At 46.3% G+C, this 23,652-nt stretch overlaps 2 protein-coding genes across 2 annotated transcripts in view; one reads left to right on the top strand and one right to left on the bottom strand.

Annotated features, from left to right (window-relative positions):
- The window catches only part of ZNF512 (zinc finger protein 512), a 478,050-nt gene that overhangs the window by 245,527 nt on the left and 208,871 nt on the right, over positions 1-23,652 (bottom strand). The gene's annotated exons all lie outside the window — the stretch shown is intronic.
- The window catches only part of GCKR (glucokinase regulator), a 51,764-nt gene that overhangs the window by 5,272 nt on the left and 22,840 nt on the right, over positions 1-23,652 (top strand). The window contains exons 4-11 of the mRNA XM_075595227.1: positions 1,454-1,522; positions 12,392-12,460; positions 14,797-14,870; positions 15,704-15,770; positions 16,724-16,777; positions 19,222-19,316; positions 19,723-19,828; positions 20,302-20,417. Coding sequence (XP_075451342.1) covers positions 1,454-1,522; positions 12,392-12,460; positions 14,797-14,870; positions 15,704-15,770; positions 16,724-16,777; positions 19,222-19,316; positions 19,723-19,828; positions 20,302-20,417 — 650 coding nt within the window. The remainder of the gene's footprint in view (positions 1-1,453; positions 1,523-12,391; positions 12,461-14,796; positions 14,871-15,703; positions 15,771-16,723; positions 16,778-19,221; positions 19,317-19,722; positions 19,829-20,301; positions 20,418-23,652) is intronic.

Below are 23,652 nucleotides of genomic sequence, written 5' to 3'. Positions count from 1 at the left end.
GGGGAACCTGGGAGAAGGAGCGGCTCAGTGAGACACTGACTGGCACTGAGTGTGAAGCAGGGGAACCTGGGAGAAGGAGCGGCTCAGTGAGTAAAGACACTGACTGGCACTGAGTGTGAAGCAGGGGAAACTGGGAGAAGGAGCGGCTCAGTGAGTACAGACACTGACTGGCACTGAGTGTGAAGCAGGGGAACCTGGGAGAAGGAGCGGCTCAGTGAGTACAGACACTGACTGGCACTGAGTGTGAAGCAGGGGAACCTGGGAGAAGGAGCGGCTCAGTGAGTACAGACACTGACTGGCACTGAGTGTGAAGCAGGGGAACCTGGGAGAAGGAGCGGCTCAGTGAGTACAGACACTGACTGGCACTGAGTGTGAAGCAGGGGAACCTGGGAGAAGGAGCGGCTCAGTGAGTACAGACACTGACTGGCACTGAGTGTGAAGCAGGGGAACCTGGGAGAAGGAGTGGCTCAGTGAGTACAGACACTGACTGGCACTGAGTGTGAAGCAGGGGAACCTGGGAGAAGGAGCGGCTCAGTGAGTACAGACACTGACTGGCACTGAGTGTGAAGCAGGGGAACCTGGGAGAAGGAGCGGCTCAGTGAGTACAGACACTGACTGGCACTGAGTGTGAAGCAGGGGAACCTGGGAGAAGGAGCGGCTCAGTGAGTACAGACACTGACTGGCACTGAGTGTGAAGCAGGGGAACCTGGAAGAAGGAGCGGCTCAGTGAGTAAAGACACTGACTGGCACTCAGTGTGAAGCAGGGGAACCTGGGAGAAGGAGCGGCTCAGTGAGTAAAGACACTGACTGGCACTGACTGAGAAGCAGGGGAACCTGGGAAAAGGAGCGGCTCAGTGAGTACAGACACTGACTGGCACTGAGTGTGAAGCAGGGGAACCTGGGAGAAGGAGCGGCTCAGTGAGTAAAGATACTGACTGGCACTGAGTGTGAAGCAGGGGAACCTGGGAGAAGGAGCGGCTCAGTGAGTAAAGACACTGACTGGCACTGAGTGTGAAGCAGGGGAACCTGGGAGATGGAGCGGCTCAGTGAGTACAGACACTGACTGGCACTGAGTGTGATGCAGGGGAACCTGGGAGAAGGAGCGGCTCAGTGAGTAAAGACACTGACTGGCACTGAGTGTGAGACAGGGGAACCTGGGAGAAGGAGCGTCTCAGTGAGTAAAGACACTGACTGGCACTGAAAGTGATGCAGGGGAACCTGGTTCAATTCCTGGTGTCGGCGCCTTGTTACCTTGGGCAGTCACTTTATATCCCTGAGGCACGCACCGAAAACATAGATTGTAAGGCACCGGGCAGGGACCTGTGCCTGCAAAATGTCTCTGTAACGTGCTACATAAAACTAGCAGCGCTATACAAGAACATGCTATTATTATTAATAATATTTATTAAAGAGAAACAGAACATATTACAGGGAAGTAACTTTTCTCTTGCAGAGGCTGTACAGCGAGTCCATCCTGAGCATGCTGGCAGATATAGCAAAGAACGTGCAACAAATACTAAAGGTACCGTGTATGTATGTAATGTTACTGTCTTTGAAGTGGGTGAACCCAATGTATCAGCTTCTTGGACACTGGAAAGGCATTTCCCCTGGGCCTCAGACACGAAAATTAGAATGTCAGTTCTGCAGCACAGGGATCGAGAGTGTCAGAGATATGGTGGGAATACCTGCACATATAAACCCTTTATATATGTGACAGTGTCTCCCATATCCCCCTCTCCCTTCTCTCCTCTAAGCTGCACATATAAACCCTTTATATATGTGACAGTGTCTCCCATATCCCCTCTCCCTTATCCCCTCTAACCTGCACATATTAACCCTTTATATATGTGACAGTGTCTCCCATATCCCCTCTCCCTTCTCCCCTCTAAGCTGCACATATTAACCCTTTATATATGTGACAGTTTCTCTCATATCCCCCTCTCCCTTCTCCCCTCTCAGCTGCACATATTAACCCTTTATATATGTGACAGTGTCTCCCATATCCCCTCTCCCTTCTCCCCTCTAACCTACACATATTAACCCTTTATATATGTGACGGTGTCTCTCTTATAACCCTCTCCCTTCTCTCCTCTAAGCTGCACATATTAACCCTTTATATATGTGACAGTGTCTCTCATATCCCTCTCTCCCTTCTCCCCTCTAAGCTGCACATATTAACCCTTTATATATGTGACAGTGTCTCTCATATCCCTCTCCCTTCTCCCCTCTCAGCTGCACATATTAACCCTTTATGTATGTGACAGTGTCTGTCATATCCCCCTCTCCCTTCTCTCCTCTAAGCTGCACATATTAACCCTTTATATATGTGACAGTGTCTCCCATACCCCCCTCTCCCTTCTCCCCTCTAAGCTGCACATATTAACCCTTTATATATGTGACAGTCTCTCATATCCCCCTCTCCCTTCTCCCCTCTAAGCTGCACATATTAACCCTTTATATATGTGACAGTGTCTCTCATAGCCCCCTCTCCCTTCTCCCCTCTAAGCTGCACCTATTAACCCTTTATATATGTGACAGTCTCTCATATCCCCCTCTCCCTTCTCCCCTCTAAGCTGCACATATTAACCCTTTATACATGTGACAGTGTCTCTCATATCCCCTTCTCTCCTCTAAGCTGTACATATTAACCCTTTATACATGTGACAGTGTCTCTCATATCCCCCTCTCCCTTCTCCCCTCTAAGCTGCACATATTACCCTTTATATATGTGACAGTCTCTCATATCCCCCTCTCCCTTCTCCCCTCTAACCTGAATATATTAACCCTTTATATATGTGACAGTGTCTCTCATATCCCCCTCTCCCTTCTCCCCTCTAAGCTGCACATATTAACCCTTTATATATGTGACAGTGTCTCCCATATCCCCCTCTCCCTTCTCTCCTCTAAGCTGCACATATTAACCCTTTATATATGTGACAGTCTCTCATATCCCCCTCTCCCTTCTCCCCTCTAAGCTGCACATATTAACCCTTTATATATGTGACAGTGTCTCCCATATCCCCCTCTCCCTTCTCTCCTCTAAGCTGCACATATTAACCCTTTATATATGTGACAGTCTCTAATATCCCCCTCTCCCTTCTCCCCTCTAAGCTGCACATATTACCCTTTATATATGTGACAGTCTCTCATATCCCCCTCTCCCTTCTCCCCTCTAACCTGCATATATTAACCCTTTATATATGTGACAGTGTCTCTCATATCCCCCTCTCCCTACTCCCCTCTAAGCTACACATATTAACCCTTTATATATGTGACAGTGTCTCTCATATCCCCCTCTCCCTTCTCCCCTCTAAGCTGCACGTATTAACCCTTTATATGTGACAGTGTCTCTCATATCCCCCTCTCCCTTATCTCCTCTGAGCTGCACATATTAACCCTTTATATACGTGACAGTGTCTCTCATATCCCCCTCTCCCTTCTCTCCTCTAACCTGAATATATTAACCCTTTATATATGTGACAGTGTCTCTCATATCCCCCTTTCCCTTCTCCCCTCTAACCTGCACATATTAACCCTTTATATATGTGACAGTGTCTCATATCCCCCTCTCCCTACTCCCCTCTAAGCTGCACATATTAACCCTTTATATACAGTATGTGACAGTGTCTCTCATATCCCCCTCTCCCTTCTAAGCTGCACATATTAACCCTTTATATATGTGACAGTCTCTCATATCCCCCTCTCCCTACTCCCCTCTAAGCTGCACATATTAACCCTTTATATATGTGACGGTGTCTCTCATATCCCCCTCTCCCTTCTCTCCTCTAAGCTGCACATATTAAACCTTTATATATGTGACAGTGTCTCTCATACCTCCTTCTCCCTTCTCCCCTACAAGCTGCACATATTAACCCTTTATATATGTGACGGTGTCTCTCATATCCCCCTCTCCCTTCTCTCCTCTAAGCTGCACATATTAACCCTTTATATATGTGACAGTGTCTCTCATATCCCTCTCTCCCTTCTCCCCTCTAAGCTGCACATATTAACCCTTTATATATGTGACAGTATCTCATATCCCCCTCTCCCTTCTCCCCTCTAAGCTGCACATATTAACCCTTTATATATGTGACAGTGTCTCTCATATCCCCCTCTCCCTTCTCCCCTCTCAGCTGCACATTTTAACCCTTTATATATGTGACAGTGTCTCCTATATCCCCCTCTCCCTTCTCTCCTCTAAGCTGCACATATTAACCATTTATATATGTGACAGTCTCTCATATGTCCCTCTCCCTTCTCCCCTCTAAGCTGCACATATTAACCCTTTATATGAGTGACAGTGTCTCTCATATCCCCCTCTCCATTCTCCCCTCTAAGCTGCACATATTAACCCTTTATATATGTGACAGTGTCTCTCATATCCCCCTCTCCCTTCTCCCCTCTAAGCTGCACATATTAACCCTTTATATATGTGACAGTGTCTCTCATATCCCCCTCTCCCCTCTAAGCTACACATATTAACCCCTTATATATGTGACAGTGTCTCTCATATCCCCCTCTCCCTTCTCCCCTCTAAGCTGCACATATTAACCCTTTATATATGTGACAGTGTCTCTCATATCCCCCTCTCCCTTCTCCCCTCTAAACTGCACATATTAACCCTTTATATATGTGACAGTTTCTCTCATATCCCCCTCTCCCTTCTCCCTCTAAGCTGCACATATTAACCCTTTACATATGTGACAGTTTCTCATATACCCCCCTCTCCCTACTCCCCTCTAGGCTGCACATATTAACCCTTTATATATGTGACAGTGTCTCTCATATCCCCCTCTCCCTTCTCCCCTCTAAGCTGCACATATTAACCCTTTATATATGTGACAGTGTCTCTCATATCCCCCTCTCCCCTCTAAGCTGCACATATTAACCCCTTATATATGTGACAGTGTCTCTCATATCCCCCTCTCCCTTCTCCCCTCTAAACTGCACATATTAACCCTTTATATATGTTACAGTGTCTCTCATATCCCCCTCTCCCTTCTCCTCTCTAAACTGCACATATTAACCCTTTATATATGTTACAGTTTCTCTCATATCCCCCTCTCCCTTCTCCCCTCTAAGCTGCACATATTAACCCTTTACATATGTGACAGTTTCTCATATACCCCCCTCTCCCTACTCCCCTCTAGGCTGCACACATTAACCCTTTATATATGTGACAGTTTTCACGGTAGACCAGGCAGTTTACACCTTTTTACCAGGATCACTCATTGAGCAAAACGAGATAATGACATAAATTGTAATTTATTCACTTAAATAGGCGTTCACAAAATACATCAGAAAGACACACTTACTGGGGGTCTGGGCTACAAAACGAGGTTTTCCTAGCTGAAGTGAATGAAAACCCAAAGTCTTTAGTTGATCGGGATTTGTCCCGAAATGTCCTGGAACCCAAATCGGCATGAAGTTCCGGACGCCAGTGCTCCCTTCCCTCCGGAAGACTTGAAATCACTTCACCGGGAGTTAGCTCCAAACGTCCTGGAACTAAATTCGGCTGTAATCCCAGCCGAGACCGCTACGTTCCTTTCTGAGAACTTGGACCCAAAAAGCTGAACTTAGAAAATATTTAGACTTGAAATCTTTGAAGCCAGCTCGCTGCTATTTCTTTAGGTACATTCGAATATGCCGCTGCTGTTCTGGCGCTTAGAATCCGATGTCCGGATTGGCTGAGGGATTCTTATAGTATTTCTGAGTTCATTCATGAAATACTACAGCCAATCCCAGCGTGGGAACTTTCTCACCGACCAATCAGAGCCAGTCTTCTGAAGCCGGGCAAGCGGATCTTCTGAATCCGCAAGGGCATGCGCAAGCTTGCCACCTTACCAACTTAGTATGCAGAAGTCACCCGCTGATTTAGGCTCCACACAGTCTGCTGGGGCAAATGGTAGTCCCGAGGACTTCCATTCATCCCAGGACGTGGGTACATGAGCCTACACCTCCTGCCCAAATGTTCTTCACACCTCTGGCATTCTCTGTGGCTTTCATGTCTGATGTCTGAGTAGACATGCTGGCACCAAATTAGTAGCCCAGTGACTCACTCAGAACATCGACCCAGAAAGACCCAGCTCATTAAACTGTGCGCAAGCATATACAGTATGTACTTAAAGCACACTGTTTAATAAAATATACACTTTAACTGTCCTAAGTCTTCTGGTTATGGGGAATAGAATAAGAAACTGCACTTTATTCCTTACTAGCCATATTCCCCACACACTATAACTAGACTTAGACTTTTAAAATTCTTCACAACCTTATCTATGGTTGGAGCACCTCCAGAACCCTTATAACGGGTTCTGTGTGACCTGGGCATTAACTGGGTATCCCTCTTAACCTTGGGACTCCAGGACCGTTCCAGGGACACCTCACATCCATTTGCCCCATTTACCTTTCTGGTCTCTGCTGAAGCAGGGAATCCTAGCGGTGTGTCTCGCAACAGTTTTCAAGGGGAGATTTTGCCGGAGAAATGTGCTTCAATGTATTCGGGAATTCAACCTGATTCCCGAGAACATTTTAGGGGTATCCATCAACTCTGGACCCCGACTAGCTAGGCACAGTCTGACAACACTTTCTCCGCAAAAAAAACCCTTGAAATTTATAGCCCAGCGATCTCTGCTCGCTGGCACTCCCTGCGCGCTGGCACTCCCTGCACGCTGGCACTCCCTGCGCACTGGCACTCCCTGCGCGCTGGCACTCCCTGCTCGCTGGCACTCCCTGCGCGCTGGCACTCCCTGCGCACTGGCACTCCCTGCTTGCTGGAACTCCTGGAAAGGTACAAACACATAAATTCTTTATTGTCGCACAATGTTACAGAATGCATTAACAATCACTGGGCTCAAGAGCTGACACTCCCAAACCCCAATACATGGATCAGAGATAACCAAACAGGTTTAACCTTTATTAGTGAGCCTGGTTACCTCTTTATCATCAGTTTCTCTCATATCCCACTATCCATTCTCCTCTCTAAGCTGCACATATTAACCCTTTATATATGTGACAGCTTATATGTGCTGCTTAGAGGTAACAAGGGAGAGGGGGATATGATAGAAAGTGTCACATTTTCCATGAGGTTAACACATAGTCACAAAGCTAATTACATTCAAAATACCAGCCGATATATATCTAGCATAATGTCAGGGTATATTAGCACAACATTGTCTTACCTCCCTCTCCCCCCTGTGTATTTCTGGGTGGGAGTAACGCCACCTTTGACTATAACAATTAATGTCTCATTAAGTTCCTTTGTTAACCTTTAATGACCTCGGTGGATAGGTTCTGGTATACACAACGCCTCTTTTGCATATAATTATCACTAATAGCTGTTATAGTTAATAGCCCTTTCCACTAGAAAACAGGACATTGCATCATTGCCCTTTGAAGATGCACATTAAGGCTTAACGTGGCGGTAACTTATAGTCGGCTAACGGGAACTGAAGTCACTTAACGGAGCTTTGAGGATCTGGCTGTCACGGGAGACCAGGTTTCTCCACACCTTTTTATTACTGGGATCATTGATTGAGCAAAACAAGAGGGTAAAATAAACGGTAATTTATTTCTCGTAGAAGACAGACACACAAAGTTACACAATTCAAGATAAACACACTTACTGGGAACGGGGCTGACGAATAAATCCATTTTCGGAATGAAATTCCTTAAGATGACCATTTTAGGAGCACTTTCCAATGACCGGTAGTTACTCACAAACGTCCTGGATCTGATTTGGGCATGCAATGCCAGACGCAAGCACTACGTTCTCAAAAGCAGGACATAGAAACTTTTCTGACTGGCAAATCTTTGAAGCCGGCTCGTGTCTATTCAGTTCTGAGCATCTTAGAATTTTCTGCTGTTGGTTTGGTGCTTGGAATCTGCCCTTCTCATTGGCTGCAAGCTCTCTTAAGGCTTACAGGGTTTCATTCACTAACCTGAACAGCCAATCAGAGCGTGGGAATTCTCCTGACAGCCAATCACCAATTTTCCGTTTTGTAAAGTCGGGAGGACACCTTTTCTCTGTCTGCAAAAGGGGAATGAGCCAACCTGGCACCTCTGACTCTTTACATACTGAGCCCACCCACTGCCCAGACTCCACAGAGTCTGGGTTCTGGCAAATGATGGCCGGATAGCCTTATGTTAACCCAGAATGTGGGTACTCAAGCAAAACTGCAGTACCCTTCCTGTTCTAACCCATTGGCATCCCTGAGGCTTTCAAGTCCGGACTCCGCACAGAGGCACCAGGCTTGGTTGCCCTCTTGGCTGCCCGGAATTCATGACTTAGAAAATCCCTCAGTTCATCTACAGGTTACCAATAAATATACACATTAAGCTATAATCATTTAATAAAATATATTGTGTCCTGTTTTCTGTGTGCTAAAAGTTATGCATTCTTATTCTGGTGTCAGGGATGGAGTGAATGTATATTCCCTACAATCACTAGCCTCATTCTTGGCACACATGAGAAAATGACTTTTAAAACTTTTAGACACTGTAAAACCTGCTCAGCTTTATTACCTATCTGAGCAGCCCTTGAACCCCTACACTAGGTTCAGGGTAACTGGGCATGTATCTGAGTATCTCTGCTATATTGGGGAACCCCTGCTACACTAAGGATTCCGTGAATAGCTGCAGATATAGTTTAACCCCTTCATACCCATTTACCTTGTCTGGATGATGCTGCAGGAGGGATCCTGGCGGTGAGTCGTAATAATGCTTTCAGAGTCAGAGTTTGGCGGAGTAATGTGCTTGGTTGTATCTGAGAATCTCACTCAATTCCCGGATACAACTTTTGGGGTTACCCATAACTCCGGAACCCCGATACATAGACACATTCTGTAAAGACTTTCTCTGACAAACCCGCCCTGAAACTTACAGCCTAGAAATCTCCTGATCCCAGCACCCCAATAAAGGCAAAGATCAAAAGTCACATACATCTTTAATGTCGCAAAATTAGTATACAGTTGCAGTAATGCATTTTCGACACCTGGGTCCCAGAGCTGACACTCTAAGACCCTAACACACGGGTCAGGGTTAACCAAGTGGGCCTGACGTTTATTGATGAGCCTGGTTAACCCCTTCGCCATCACACTGGCGCCCAGAGATGATTTCTTTCCCTGATTCTAAACTTCATTTGATAGAAGCAAGTTGTAGTCCAGAAAAGACCAGCAGCCAGGTAAAGAAGAGCACAGCTCATAAAAACTGGAACCAGTATAGGATGCCGATAAAACAGATGATTTATTCTCGTAAGGAAGTCACATACAACACGAACAGAGGAACAGGAGCAGTACCTCTTACGCGTTTCACACTACTAAGGCACCTTAATAGCGCGAAACGCGTAAGAGGACTGCTCCTGTTCATCTGCTCGTGTTGTGTGTGACTTCCTTACGATACTAAATCCTCTGTTTTATCGGCATCTTATACTGGTTCCAGTTTTTATGAGCTGTGCTCTTCTTTACCTGGCTGCTTGGCTTCTCGGGACCACAACTTGCTTCTACATCAACACGGAGACGCACGCTTTCTCCTGGGACTTTTGATCTTCCCTAAGTGCTGTGAGTTGCCATTTTCTTCACATTTTGATTGTCATTCCACTTTTACACAGAGGGGGCTATCCACAACATTAGCCTTAGGAGAGAGTGAAGTGGGGAGGGTCCGTGTGATCCCGTTATTCACCCGCCATTCGTATCAACTCCTTCACCCTCACATGTGTGCTATGTTTTTTCCCTGATTGGATTACTAAGAGACTTATCCTGTTGTCTAAAGGGTTTTTGAAGTGAAACTTCCTTAGTGGCACCTCATTCGAACTGGGGCAAAAATGGATGGTGGAGACAGAAATGAAACGGATGTGACGTCAGTGCTGGCAGTTGAGGCCGGGCTGTGTTCTGGCTCAGCCCGACCCCAACACTGACATCACACCCGCTCCACAAATCAGATGCGGCGGCGGCGGCGATAGCCGCCGGCGCCTGTCCTAATGGCCCCCGCTCCCCCCACATGGCTGATGACATATGCGGCGGTGGCGGCGATAGCCGCCGGCGCCGCTCCTAACGGCCGCCATTCCCCCCGCACATCCGCTGCCAAGCCGCGCATGCTCAGTAATCATGGGGACTGGAGGAAAGCCACCATTGCGCAGAAGTGGTTGGCAGCGGCGCCGTTTCCCGCCCGCTGCCACGGCTGTTGACATGTGTCCCCGTCTGCTGCCCGGGACAGCAGAGACCGCCCGACCGGGACAGCACCCCACCCACCCTTTCCTTACCCGAATGGAACCTCCCTCCCAGCCCACACATGGGCCCGCCTAACTTCCACTACCGCTGCCATGCCGCGCATGCGCAGAAGCGGCTGGCAGCGGCGCCATTCAGCCCTCCAGTGATGCGGGCGTTTGCGGGCCCCCCAGGAAGCGGTGGTACAAAAACCCGGGAGCAACCCGCGCGGACCCCCCCCCCCCGGACCCCCCACACACTGATGGACCCCCCCGGACCCCCCACACACTGACGGACCCCCCCACACACTGACGGACCCCCCCACACACTGACTGACCCCCCCCGGACCCCCCCACACACTGAAAGACCCCCCCAGACCCCCACACACACTGACTGACCCCCCCAGACCCCCACACACACTGACTGACCCCCCCAGACCCCCACACACACTGACTGACCCCCAGACCCCCACACACACTGACTGACCCCCCCAGACCCCCACACATACTGACTGACCACCCCAGACCCCCACACACACTGACTGACCCCCCAGAGACCCACACACACTGACTGAACCCCCCAGACCCCCACACACACTGACTGACCCCCCAGACCCCCACACACACTGACTGAACCCCCCAGACCCCCACACACACTGACAGACCCCCACACACACTGCCTGACCCCCCCAGACCCCCACACACACTGCCTGACCCCCCCAGACCTCCACACACACTGACCCCCCAGGGCCCCACACACACTGACTGACCCCCCCAGACCCTCACACACTGACCCCCCCAGACCCCCACACACACTCACAGTCACACGCACACTCAGTCACACACACTCAGTCACACGCACACTCACACTCACAGTCACACGTACACTCAGTCACACTCAGTCACACGCACACTCAGTCACACTCACAGTCAGACGCACACTCAGTCACACTCACAGTCAGACGCACACGCAGTCACACGCACACGCATAGTCACACGCACAGTCAAACGCACACGCTCAGTCACACGCACATGCTCAGTCACACGCACACTCAGTCACACGCACACTCAGTCACACGCACACTCAGTCACATGCACACTCTCAGTCACACGCACACTCAGTCACACGCACACTAAGTCACACGCACACTCAGTCACACGCACACTCAGTCACACACACACTCTCAGTCACACGCACACTCAGTCACACGCACACTCAGTCACACGCACACTCTCAGTCACACGCACACTCAGTCACACGCACACTCTCAGTCACACGCACACGCATAGTCACACGCACAGTCAAACGCACACGCTCAGTCACACGCACACTCTCAGTCACACGCACACTCTCAGTCACACGCACACTCTCAGTCACACGCGCACTCTCAGTCACACGCACACTCTCAGTCACATGCACACTCAGTCACACGCACACTAATTCACACGCACACTCAGTCACATGCACACTCAGTCACACGCACACTCTCAGTCACACGCACACTCAGTCACACGCACACTCAGTCACACGCACACTCAGTCACACGCACACTCAGTCACACGCACACTCTCAGTCACACGCACACTCTCAGTTACACGCACACTCTCAGTCACACGCACACTCTCAGTCACACGCACACTCTCAGTCACACGCACACTCTCAGTCACACGCACACTCTCAGTCACAAGCACACTATCAGTCACACGCACACTCTCACGCACACTCTCAGTCACACGCACACTCTCAGTCACACGCACACTCTCAGTCACACACACACTCTCAGTCACACGCACACTGTCACACGCGGAATTCACACTTAGTGCAAATAGCTAATACAGGGGATGTGTGCCGAGCACGCGCATTCTAAGTCAAATTTATTTGCGTTTTGTCAATGAAATTGTATTTTGATTTTTAATTAAAACATCACCAACACAAATACAATTTCTGTGACAAAAGTCAAAGAAGTTTCACTTACTATGCGCGTGCACAGCACACACAGCTTTTTTTTTCATTCCATCAAAATATGACACTCACCAAAGCACAATATATGGTTATGATCTAGCCCTGCTTCATACAATCAAGCTGATTATATACATCTAGATTTTACATATCATCCTGTTGTTGCCAGTTTTGAAGCACTAGTTTGAGACAGATTGTCTCATTATCTCTTTGTCTACTTCATTTGATAGAATCCAGATGACGGTCTCATCGTACTAAGCGGCTGTGGGACATCGGGACGATTGGCATTGCTCCTCGCAGTAAGTCTATTACCCTTTACTCCTGTATTACAGGGCAGCCGGGCTGAGCGCGATGGGCAGAGCGCGCCAGTCAGATCGGGTGCCGGGCTGATTGGGAGCTGGGTTGAGCACACCGGTCCTGAGAGCGCCAGGCTGAGCGCGCTGATCTGAGCGCAACATACTGCAGCTTCAACAATGACAGTCGCTCCAAGAACCCGTTGTGAGGGGCCCGTAGCATTCGAGCTGTTTTGAAATGAGTTTTTATGTAATTTTGTGAGCTGCTGACTTTTTATTATTACGCAGTGTTTTTGCTGTCTGGATATCTGCATGGTACGGTAAATAAATGAAAGTCCTCAGCCGCACAATATCACACAGTCTGTCATTTTAGTGAAAGTAATATAAAAAAAGGTCAAAACATTCAATACTCGCTGGTTTTGGTAAGAGTCGGATTATGTACAGTGGCGAAAAACAGTTTGTGAACCCCAATAATAATGATGGAAATCCCATAGTTTTCCATGATAAACTTCTTGAATCAAAACCAGTCTTTTCTTAAATATCCCATAGGGTTTATATTAACCAATTATATGTCTTTTGAAACAAAATGATGTATGAATTAGACAAGCAATGAGTAATTAAGAGTCAGGGTATGTGCAAAAAAGTAAGTGAAACGCTGGTTTTATTAGCTAAATTAAAGGGGATAATTAGAATCAGGTGTTTAAATAATTAGGAAGATCTTCAGGGGAGAGTTTGGGAGTTCCCCACCCTACATTATATAAAGATCAGAAACAGTTTGATCTTCACCATACAGGTGTGTGGAAACACGTCATGCCACGATCAAAAGAAATCTCTGAGAACCTCAGAAAAGCCGTTATTAATGCTCACCAGTATAGAAAGGGTTAAAAAAAAACAATTTACTGTCAGACAGATAGTCCAAAATTGAGAAAGTTTAAGACCGCCGTCACTCTTCCTAGGAGCGGTCGTCCTACCAAAATCTCTCCAAGAACAAACTGGCAAATTATGCAGGAAGTCACAAAGAACCCCATAGTAACATCCAAAGATCTGCAGGCCACTCTCGCCTTAGCTAATGTGAGTGTTCATGACTTAACTATCAGAGCAAGACTGAACAAGAATGGTGTTCATGGAAGGAAAGCCAGGAGGAAACCACTGCTCCTTAAAAACGAATATTGGTGCCCATCTGAAGTTCGCCAGAGAGTACACAGGTGATCCAGAAGACTTCTGGAACAATGTTCTCTGGACAGATGAGTCAAAGGTAAAACTTATTTACCTCAATGAGAAACGTTATGTTTGGCAAACACCAAAACTGCGTTCTAATGGAAGAACCTCATCCCAACTGTCAAACATGGCGGTGGGAGTGTGATGTTTTGGGACTGCTTTGCTGCCTCAGGACCTTGACGGCTTTCCATTCCTGGACACAACCAGGAATAGTGCATTGTATGAGAAGATTCTAGAGGAGAATGTAATCCATCTGTGAGCTGAAGCGAAAGTGGGTCATGCAGCAAGACAATGATCCTAAACATACACGCAGATCTACAAAGGAATGGCTGCAGAAGAAGAAATTCCATGTTTTAGAATGGCCTAGTCAAGGTCCGGACCTAAACCCCATAGAAATGTTGTGGCCGGACCTGAAGCAAGCTGTCCATGCAAGGAAGCCATCAAATATCCCTGAGTTGAAGCATTTCTGTGAGGAGGGATGGGCCAAAACCCCCCAAACCCGATGTGAGAGACTGACCGGCAGTTACAGGAAACGCTTCGTTGAATTTATTGCTGCTCAAAGGGGGCGCCACCAGGTACTGAATCTAAAGGTTCACATATTTTTTCCCAAGTGGTTATTGAATCATTTGTGGATAAATAAATGTTGAAAAAGTATCATATTTTTCTGTCACTTGTTTGATCAAGTCATATTTATATATTATTAGGACTTAGATTAAGATCTAATAACATTTTAGGTTTGAAACATCTGAAAATCCGAAGTGGTTCACAAACGTTTTCTCGCCGCTGTATATCATAAGACGAAGCGAGGAAAGGTCGCTGGTACACCGCAGTAATAAAATCTTCATCTTCATTTATATATAGTCATCATCAAAACAGAATCGGTTCAATGTTAAATAATATATGGATTACATCTTCTTCAACCCCATTGTGGGAATCCCCAACAGTTAGAGACTCGTTATTTGTGTATATGACAGCGGGGGAAACGCAGCGTACAACGCAGTAGCAGAGCCATTGAATCTGTTGCCTGTTGCCGCACTGTGGAATAACATAAAGGGTTAACGGCTCCCTTAGGCTTTTCGCTGCTACATGAGTCATTCATAGGAAACATGTGATTTGTTTTTCAGAATTCTTTCAATCTTCTGCTTAAAGGTCTTCACAAGACCCCCTGCTATACCTACATCCTTTCAGGAGGGGACAGGTAAGGGTCACTCCCCCGAGATGACCGGACACCGAGTCCCCTGTGCTGTCTCTGTATGGGGTTGTAGGTGCTATGTTGCCTGTGTATAAACTTCCTTTCAGGTTTTGGCACCACAGTGAGATTTCCCAACATATTTTTATTTTCATTAAGCTGCTTTGCCCCAACTCGACCCCACTTGCACCCCGAGCCATGTAGGGAAGATTTATATAATGGAATAGAAAGGGGTGGGGAATGAGATGTATAAAGCCCCTCACCGCAGGATAGCCTCCCCTCTCCGTGCAGAACCTGAGCGGCGTTGCCATTGTTATAACATGTAACCCGAGTGATACTATGTCGCTGCACAAGCTGTTTCACTGCAGTAATTCCAACCTAGCTCCATGTCATCGTGTGGCTTCAGGTCAGTCCTTTTATCTCCAACCCCTTGGAATTCTTACTCACAATGGTCCTCTTTAATGAGTTGGACTTGACAAGAACAATCAGGATGGTCCTCTTTAATGAATAGGACTGGAGCAGGACACTCAGGATGGTCCTCTTTAATGAGTAGGACTGGAGCAGGACACTCAGGGTGGTCCTCTTTAATGAGTAGGAATGGAGCAGGACACTCAGGATGGTTCTCTTTAAGGAATAGGACTGGAGAAGGACACTCAGGATGGTCCTCTTTAATGAGTAGGACTGGAGCAGGACACTGATGGTGGTCCTCTTTAATGAGTAGGACTGGAGCAGGACACCCAGCATGACATGGAGTTATTTTGGACATTCTTGGTTTACCAGAAAGAAGGCAGATAGGTTTACCAGAAAGAAGGCAGAAGGGAGATAACATCATATATCTGCAGGTCCATTGTGACATCGCTGGAGGCATCCGAGGACAACCCTCTACTAGGAACAGAAGAGCTTGAGAAGGTAGATATTGCAATAGACTGGTCTCCTCTTTACCAGCGCTGTATACCTTGTAACAAGGCAATCTTCACATGATATTAATTTGGCAACATTGAATGTACAGTAAGATGAGAGGTTCCCAATCCTGACTCAGATGGACACTGCTGCCAGTAAGCTGGATACAGCATGTGTACATTTCAGTGTAATGGTCGGCTCTCAAAAGAGCTTTAAACACAATGAGACAAAGCACAAAATCTAACACAGTGACACACACATCCGGAGAGATGGTTCGAGATTTTCCTGACTTGTGGACCAGCAGAGAGTCTCCAGTCTTTGGTACATGGGTTGTTGGTTATAAGGGAATTTGCACTCAAATCTAACGTATACTTGCTTCTTTGCTTTGCCACAGTAATCAACGTGGTCTTGAAACAGCGAACGATCATTAGCGCAAACATAAAATTAAAACGATACAAAGTTACCAGAGGCTCATTGGGGGGGGGGGGTGAATGCAGCTTTCACAACGCACAAGGAGCCTCTGGTAACTTTGTATCGTTATACTGTAGCACTTATTTGTGTTTCTTTTAATTCCATATAAAATATTTTTCTATTTTGGAACATGTTTTTTGCGCTGTCATCTTTTCCTTTAAATTTGCACTACTGTTTTGAGCCAAATTAATATACCTGCTGCATTTTTCATGATCCTAGTTACTAATTTATATTTGTATTTTTCTATCTCTTTGAGCACCTGGCTGTGGTAGTTTAATATAGTTGATTTAGAGCGCAATATACTCCCCTTTTTTTCTTCACTGATAGGGATTCAATCCACATATGAGTCCTTTATACATCGCTTCTATATGAACTTTCCACACCGGACATCTTAAGTGGAGATTGAGATCTCAAAAGCTCCCCGGAGTGAGAGGGTTAATGGCCACCCGTTGGCTTCTGATAATAATGTGGTCCTTTCTTCCAATGATCAGATCTGTGAGGGGAAGAAGAAGGTGGTGTTTATTGGAATCTCCTGTGGTTTGTCTGTGAGTATTAAACACCTCCGTTACCCTGATACTGCCATTATGCAGCATGCTGAATGCAGACAGTGTGGTATCCCTGTGGGGATCAGCACACAGCAATGTGCAGAGGCAGCAGCATGACTGAGGTTCTGTTACTTGATAAGTATAGATGTAGTGGGTTTCACTGTTCTACCTGGTGTGATATGTTGGGAAGTATTGTGATATACTGCTGTACCTGGTGCGATATGTTGGGATGTATTGTGATATACTGTTATTCCTGGTGCGATATGTTGGGATGTATTGTGATATACTGTTATTCCTGGTGCGATATGTTGGGATGTATTGTGATGTACTGCTGTACCTGGTGTGATATGTTGGGATGTATTGTGATATACTGTTATTCCTGGTGCGATATGTTGGGATGTATTGTGATATACTGCTGTACCTGGTGTGATATGTTGGGATGTATTGTGATATACTGTTATTCCTGGTGCGATATGTTGGGATGTATTGTGATGTACTGTTCTTCTTGGTGCGATATGTTGGGATGTATTGTGATGTACAGTTCTATCTGGTGTGATTTGTTTGGATGTATTGTGATATACTTTTCTTCCTGGTTTGATATGTTGGGATGTATTGTGATTTATGGTTCTTCCTGGTGCAATATGTTGAGGTGTATTTTGATTTACTGTTCTATCTGGTGCGATATGTTGGGATGTATTGTGATATACTGTTATTCCTGGTGCGATATGTTGGGATGTATTGTGATATACTGTTATTCCTGGTGCGATATGTTGGGATGTATTGTGATGTACTGCTGTACCTGGTGTGATATGTTGGGATGTATTGTGATATACTGTTATTCCTGGTGCGATATGTTGGGATGTATTGTGATATACTGCTGTACCTGGTGTGATATGTTGGGATGTATTGTGATATACTGTTATTCCTGGTGCGATATGTTGGGATGTATTGTGATGTACTGTTCTTCTTGGTGCGATATGTTGGGATGTATTGTGATGTACAGTTCTATCTGGTGTGATTTGTTTGGATGTATTGTGATATACTTTTCTTCCTGGTGTGATATGTTGGGATGTATTGTGATTTATGGTTCTTCCTGGTGCAATATGTTGAGGTGTATTTTGATTTACTGTTCTATCTGGTGTGATATGTCTGGATGCATTGTGGTATACTGTTCTGTCTAGTGTGATATGTTGCGATGTATTGTGATATACTGTTCTTCCTGGTGTGATATGTTGGGATTTATTGTGATATACTGCTGTATCTGGTGTGATATGTTGGGATGTATTGTGATATACTGTTATTCCTGGTGCGATATGTTGAGGTGTATTTTGATTTACTGTTCTATCTGGTGTGATATGTTGCGATGTATTGTGATATGCTGCTGTACCTGGTGTGATATGTTGATGTTTTGTGATATACTGTTCTGTCTGGTGTGATATATTAGGATGTATTGTGATATACAGTTCTATCTGGTGTGATTTGTTTGGATGTATTGTGATATACTTTTCTTCCTGGTTTGATATGTTGGGATGTATTGTGATTTATGGTTCTTCCTGGTGCAATATGTTGGGATTATTGTGATATACTGCTGTACCTGTTATGATATGTTGGGATGTATTGTGATATACTGTTCTGTCTGGTGTGATATATTAGGATGTATTGTGATATACTGTTCTGTCTGGTGTGATATGTTGGGATGTATTGTGCTATACTGTTCTGTCTGGTGTGATATGTTGAGATGTATTGTGATATACTATTCAGGATATAATGATAGTTATCCACACTCTGAAGTAAGTATTTAAAGGGTAGTACTTGCGGGTGCTGAGCTCCGAAGGCGCCGCGGTCGATGAAGCAAAAGTCCATGGCGCCTGAGACAGGGTCTGCTGCGATCACACTGCGGGGGGGGGCATGCTTCCGTTAGGGAGCCCCTGCAGAATTAATCCTCCGCTGCTTTTACCACCGTGGTTGCGTGACCACATGTGGCGGTGGCACTGGAGACAGTAAGGTTTGTTACATCTGTATGTATTCCTTCTCAAGAGGAAAGGTCCTCTGAGCAGGACAGAAGTGTATAAACTTCATGAGACATGGTGATATTCTACATCCCTTATTCCTTACCATGAAATCCTATGGAGACAGGGATATTCAGTGCACTACGGAGGTTGTGTTTTCTGCAGGTGGGGACAGTTGGCAGCACTCCAGGACAGATTGACGAAGAATTGCTCCTCTGTAAGAAGATCTCCAGGATGGAAGACACTTCACAATACCGGCCCATATTTACAGAGCTGTGCTGGAGGGGGTCTCCTGTAGTGTAGGTGTCTTACTTAGAAATGATGCCGCTACATCTGTAATGTGTAATCACAACGATGTCCTTGGTTATCCCAATGTGGACCTTCTATGCTCAGTCGGTGATTTGGACGTTTGATCCTACCCTGGTTGTTTTGCAGGCCCCTTTTATTGCTGGGCAGCTGGACTTCTGCATGAGGAACTTGGACATATTCCTGCCGGTCTTGGTGGGATTTAATCCAGTCAGCATGGCCAGGTAGGTCCAGAGGGAAGATTCAGCGGTAGCTTTGGACCAGGGATGCTCAACTCCAGACCTCAAGACCCTCCACCCTCCCACCCCCCCCCCCCAACAGGTCAGGTGTTCAGTAATATCCCAGCTTCAGCACAGGTGGCCCAATTATGCCCTGCTTCAGCACCTGCACATGTGGCTCAATTAGTCCCTGCTTCAACACATGTAAATGTGGCTCAAATAGTCCCTGCTTCAGCACAGGTGGGTCAATCAGAGGCTCAGACTTCAACTGAGAACCACCTATGCTGAAGCTGGGATATCCTGTTGGGAGGTCTTGAGGACTAGAGTTGAGCACCCCTGCTATAGACGAGAGAGAACGTTGGGCTTTCCTTGGTGCTTGTTGGAGTTTCTCATGGCTGGTGTCACTCTCTAGGAATGACCACATTGAAGGTTGGCACTCCACATTCCAGCAGGTGGCCGACCGCATGCAGAAGTTACATGACACTCGGAGAGCCTTTGTACTCAATCCCGCAGTGGGAGTAAGTATCTCAAACAAAGGCAAAAGGTCAAGTGGAAGTGGGCGAGATACTGGCATCACCGTCCGATGTAAGTATCTTGGGGAGCAGGGGGTCCCCGGAGCTGAAATTAACACGGTTCACCTCTGGAGATGCCTGCTTCAAATTTACAGGTGTACTGTAGCAAAGGTTATTGCCTTTTACTGGTGCGTTACGGCTGGATATTCTGTGATATTCTGTGATATTCTGTGATATTCTGCGTTATCACTGCCATTGAATCCTATGGAAAAATCTGGAATATTCTGCATTATAATGCAATATTTTGTGGTAACAATGACGTCTGCTACTGTACATCTGTATTTATTTGCCACTAATACAATGCTCATCATCAACCACAGTTTCCCTACTAGAAACCCAAACCAGTCTCCCAAACGGGATTATTGCTCTATATTGCCCAAGAGAATTTTACTTATTCGTCCCTCTCTCACGTTTCTCAGCCTGAAGGAATCAGTGGCTCCTCCCGCATGAAAGGAGGAAGTGCCACCAAGATCCTCCTGGAGACCATCTTCCTGGTAGCTCATAAAGCCGACTCCAATGTGCCGGTGACAGAGAAGTGAGTGTCAACGTAGAGCGTTCGCTACAAATGTGCAATATAAACTAAAACCTGCACAGGTTATTCCCTCGCTAGGCATAATTTTAAGATCACTACCTCTCAGTCCCAGTGTGTGTTGAGGCTCTGACCTGTAGACATTGGAATATCCTCTTGTACTGCCACCGGGCTTATCTAGATGTGGCCAGTTAAGTGGCTCTTCTGCGGTTACTTCTCCACTGCCATGGTTTCATCAACAAACTGCAATGCAGGCCTCCCTGGCAAACAGCACACAATCCATCTGCCCCTATTTAGCAAGGACTGTACCTCCTCTTTATGTCCTGCACCTATTAAAACCAGGTACACCTATTGTACCTAGTTCTGTCTGTGTTAGTGTGCCAGGGAGCGCTCCACTGCCTGTCACTTCTGGTCGATTCTCGACACCTTTAGCTAATAGTAACAGCTTCAAGATCAACGACTGGTTTAATCAATGATCATCATTATAATGAAGTTACCACTACTTCTATTTTGTGCGTATATCAGTGTCACAGTAGACCGGGTCTCTTAACACATTTTTATTTAATATATAATATATTATAATTTTATTTCTATCAGTCAATAGGTAAAACAAGGCAGTGAAATAAAAGGAGGTTTATTTGGATAAGACCTCGGAAACACACAGCAATACAAAATACAGAAATATACACACTTACTGGGGTCTGGGGTATGAGATCTAGCCTTTCCTATGTGCAGGGCGCCTGCTTGCAATGGCTTACCCTGATCGGAACCTTGTTCCGGACATCCTGGACTGAGATTCCACAGAAACTCCTGACCGGGACCTAGTCCCAATACTCCTGGAACTGTTTTCGACAGGAACTCCTGACCACGACCGCTACGTTCTCAGATGAGAACTTGGTCCTCGCGTCTGACTTATTCTCTGCCGGGCAGACTTTTCTAGATTCAAAACAAAGCCAGTTGCTCTGCTATATGGGACAGAGCAACTTTGGAAAGCCGCCCTAGCTTCATCAACTCAAGCCACAAAATTGTCTCATTCTCTGACTGGGGCTTCTACTTACATACCATACGCTAAGCTATCCTTAGCATGGAGGTAGGAGGAGATACCAATCAGAGCGTGGGAACCCTATCCCACTAGTCAATAGAAACAGGGGTCCATCTCTTGGCTGACGTCAGAGGAGGGGGTGTATCAGTCCGGCTCGGGACGCTCCGTATGCGTGACATATGAATCGACCAATGGGAAACATGCCGACATTCTGACGCTTCCCATGGTCAACCCATTGCCAACAACTGGGCAGGCTTCACAAAGTCTGGCAGACCAGAGGATCCTCCCCGCAGGGGGTCTCTGTTCTCCAGACTCAGTACTTCGCCCTGCCCTGTGCACTTAGCAACCGACACCTCTCAACATCCTGTCTCCATTTTGAACTACGGACTCTATGCATACTTGCAGGCACCTTAAACATATGCCCTGGTAGAGTGCATATAGCCTTATTGTGACAGTAGGGGTGTCACGGGAGACCAAGTCTTATTAACACATTAATACCGGGATTCTGGATTGAGCAAGGCAAACACACAATTCTTCACAATTACACTTGATAAACACTTACTGGGATGAGGAAACGAAATAAAATGTCCACGGAATGAATGACTTGAAAACAAAGTCTCTGGGCACCCCTGCACGGGTGCGGGGTGGTGCGCGAATAGAGCCGTGCGACCGTCCTTAGCTAGGGGCGCGGAATGCAAACCCTATATCTCCGCCGAAGGAAAACTTTTCGTTAAGTCCTTACTGGATACTTTCGGGAATCCTTAGTTCAAACGAATTCTGGAAGAGGGGTGCACTTCTTTTTTACAATGGTTTTAACCCCTCACACTCCGGAACTCCGCTGAAGCTGGAACGAACCTTTGATGAGTCTTTAGATGTTACTCAATTGAATCTTAAGTGAATCTCACTAAAACAGGACAGCAGGCATTCTTATAGGGTTGAGAGTCCTATCTTTAACCTACACAGCCAATCCCCCCATGGGAATAACTTTGTCCACCTATCCCAGACTTGCTAGCAGCTCATAAAACTGGCAGGGGGGGGCTTCCCGGTCTGCTAAGAGCATGCGCTAACTTGGCACCTATCCTGCTTAGCATACAGGACCCAACCACTTACCTTGTGACTATAAGTCTGGGGGTCAGCTACCATTTGTTGATAGCTCATACTTCACACTGGTATCGAGTACTTTGCTATATTCCGTCCGCCCTAACACCTTAAGGTCTCTGAGGCTTTCAACTCCGGACTTCTCTAGACACTGGGGCACCAGTTTAGCAAGGTGTCCTTTGAGGCACGGAGTTGAATATCCCTCAGCTCATTCATCCCTAACATATGTGCATGTTAATGGCTTAACTGCCGGGCTGACAGGAAAAAAGTTCCTGTCTTCATATTTTAAAATCCCTAACACACAGTTTATTTTCATATATGGTTTATATATGAGTGGGTGGTATTACAACATGTATGTGTATGATAAATTCCTAACTAGCTGTAGTTCAAAAATTAGAGTGCTAGCTCCCTCCTAACACAAGTTAGCTACTTAATTGAATAGGCTCTGTGATGTGGTTTCCGGTTTGACTTATAATTGTTCTGCGGTCAGAAGCCGGCATACAATGTATCACTGCTTGCCGGGATCAGTAACTGCAGAAGCACTTCACCAATTGACCTTAATTGGTTAACGAGATCGCAGGATACATTGTTGCACTCCGCCACTTCAACTAGATCGCAAGCCACTTATCCACTTGAGTTTGTGGTTAAGGCTTTCTCTGAACAGTCTGCGGTTTAGGAAGTGATTCAGGGCTTCAATGTAGCCGCTCACCACAGACACACTTATTCAATTAACTCTTTGTACAGTGCTAGGAGCCCCCCTTGCTTAGCGGGCACATTTTACACACACAGTATATATTAACAGGACTGAAGCTAGGTTCTGAGCTGCAGAACTGACACTCCACTTTCACGGTATGACTCAGGGGACATTACAGTTGATATTCAGCGAAAACATGGCATTGCGGTGACCATACAATTAACCCCTTCCTCCCAACAGGGTTTAGGGGTAACCAGCCGGGCATAATACCTTTATTATTGACCTGGTTAACCCCTTCACCGTCACAAGGGGTAGCTGGCTGACATAGTGGGTAGAAATCCCAGCTATTTATCATTAAATCCATGTAACTTAGCCAGCTATGTAAGGCTTATTTTAGCCAAATGTAA

Source organism: Ascaphus truei, chromosome 4, assembly GCF_040206685.1.
Source record: "Ascaphus truei isolate aAscTru1 chromosome 4, aAscTru1.hap1, whole genome shotgun sequence".
In the NCBI taxonomy this organism is placed as follows: Eukaryota; Metazoa; Chordata; class Amphibia; order Anura; family Ascaphidae; genus Ascaphus; species Ascaphus truei.
Note: the sequence above shows the minus strand (reverse complement) of the source record. Positions and strands in the feature narration are given on the sequence as shown.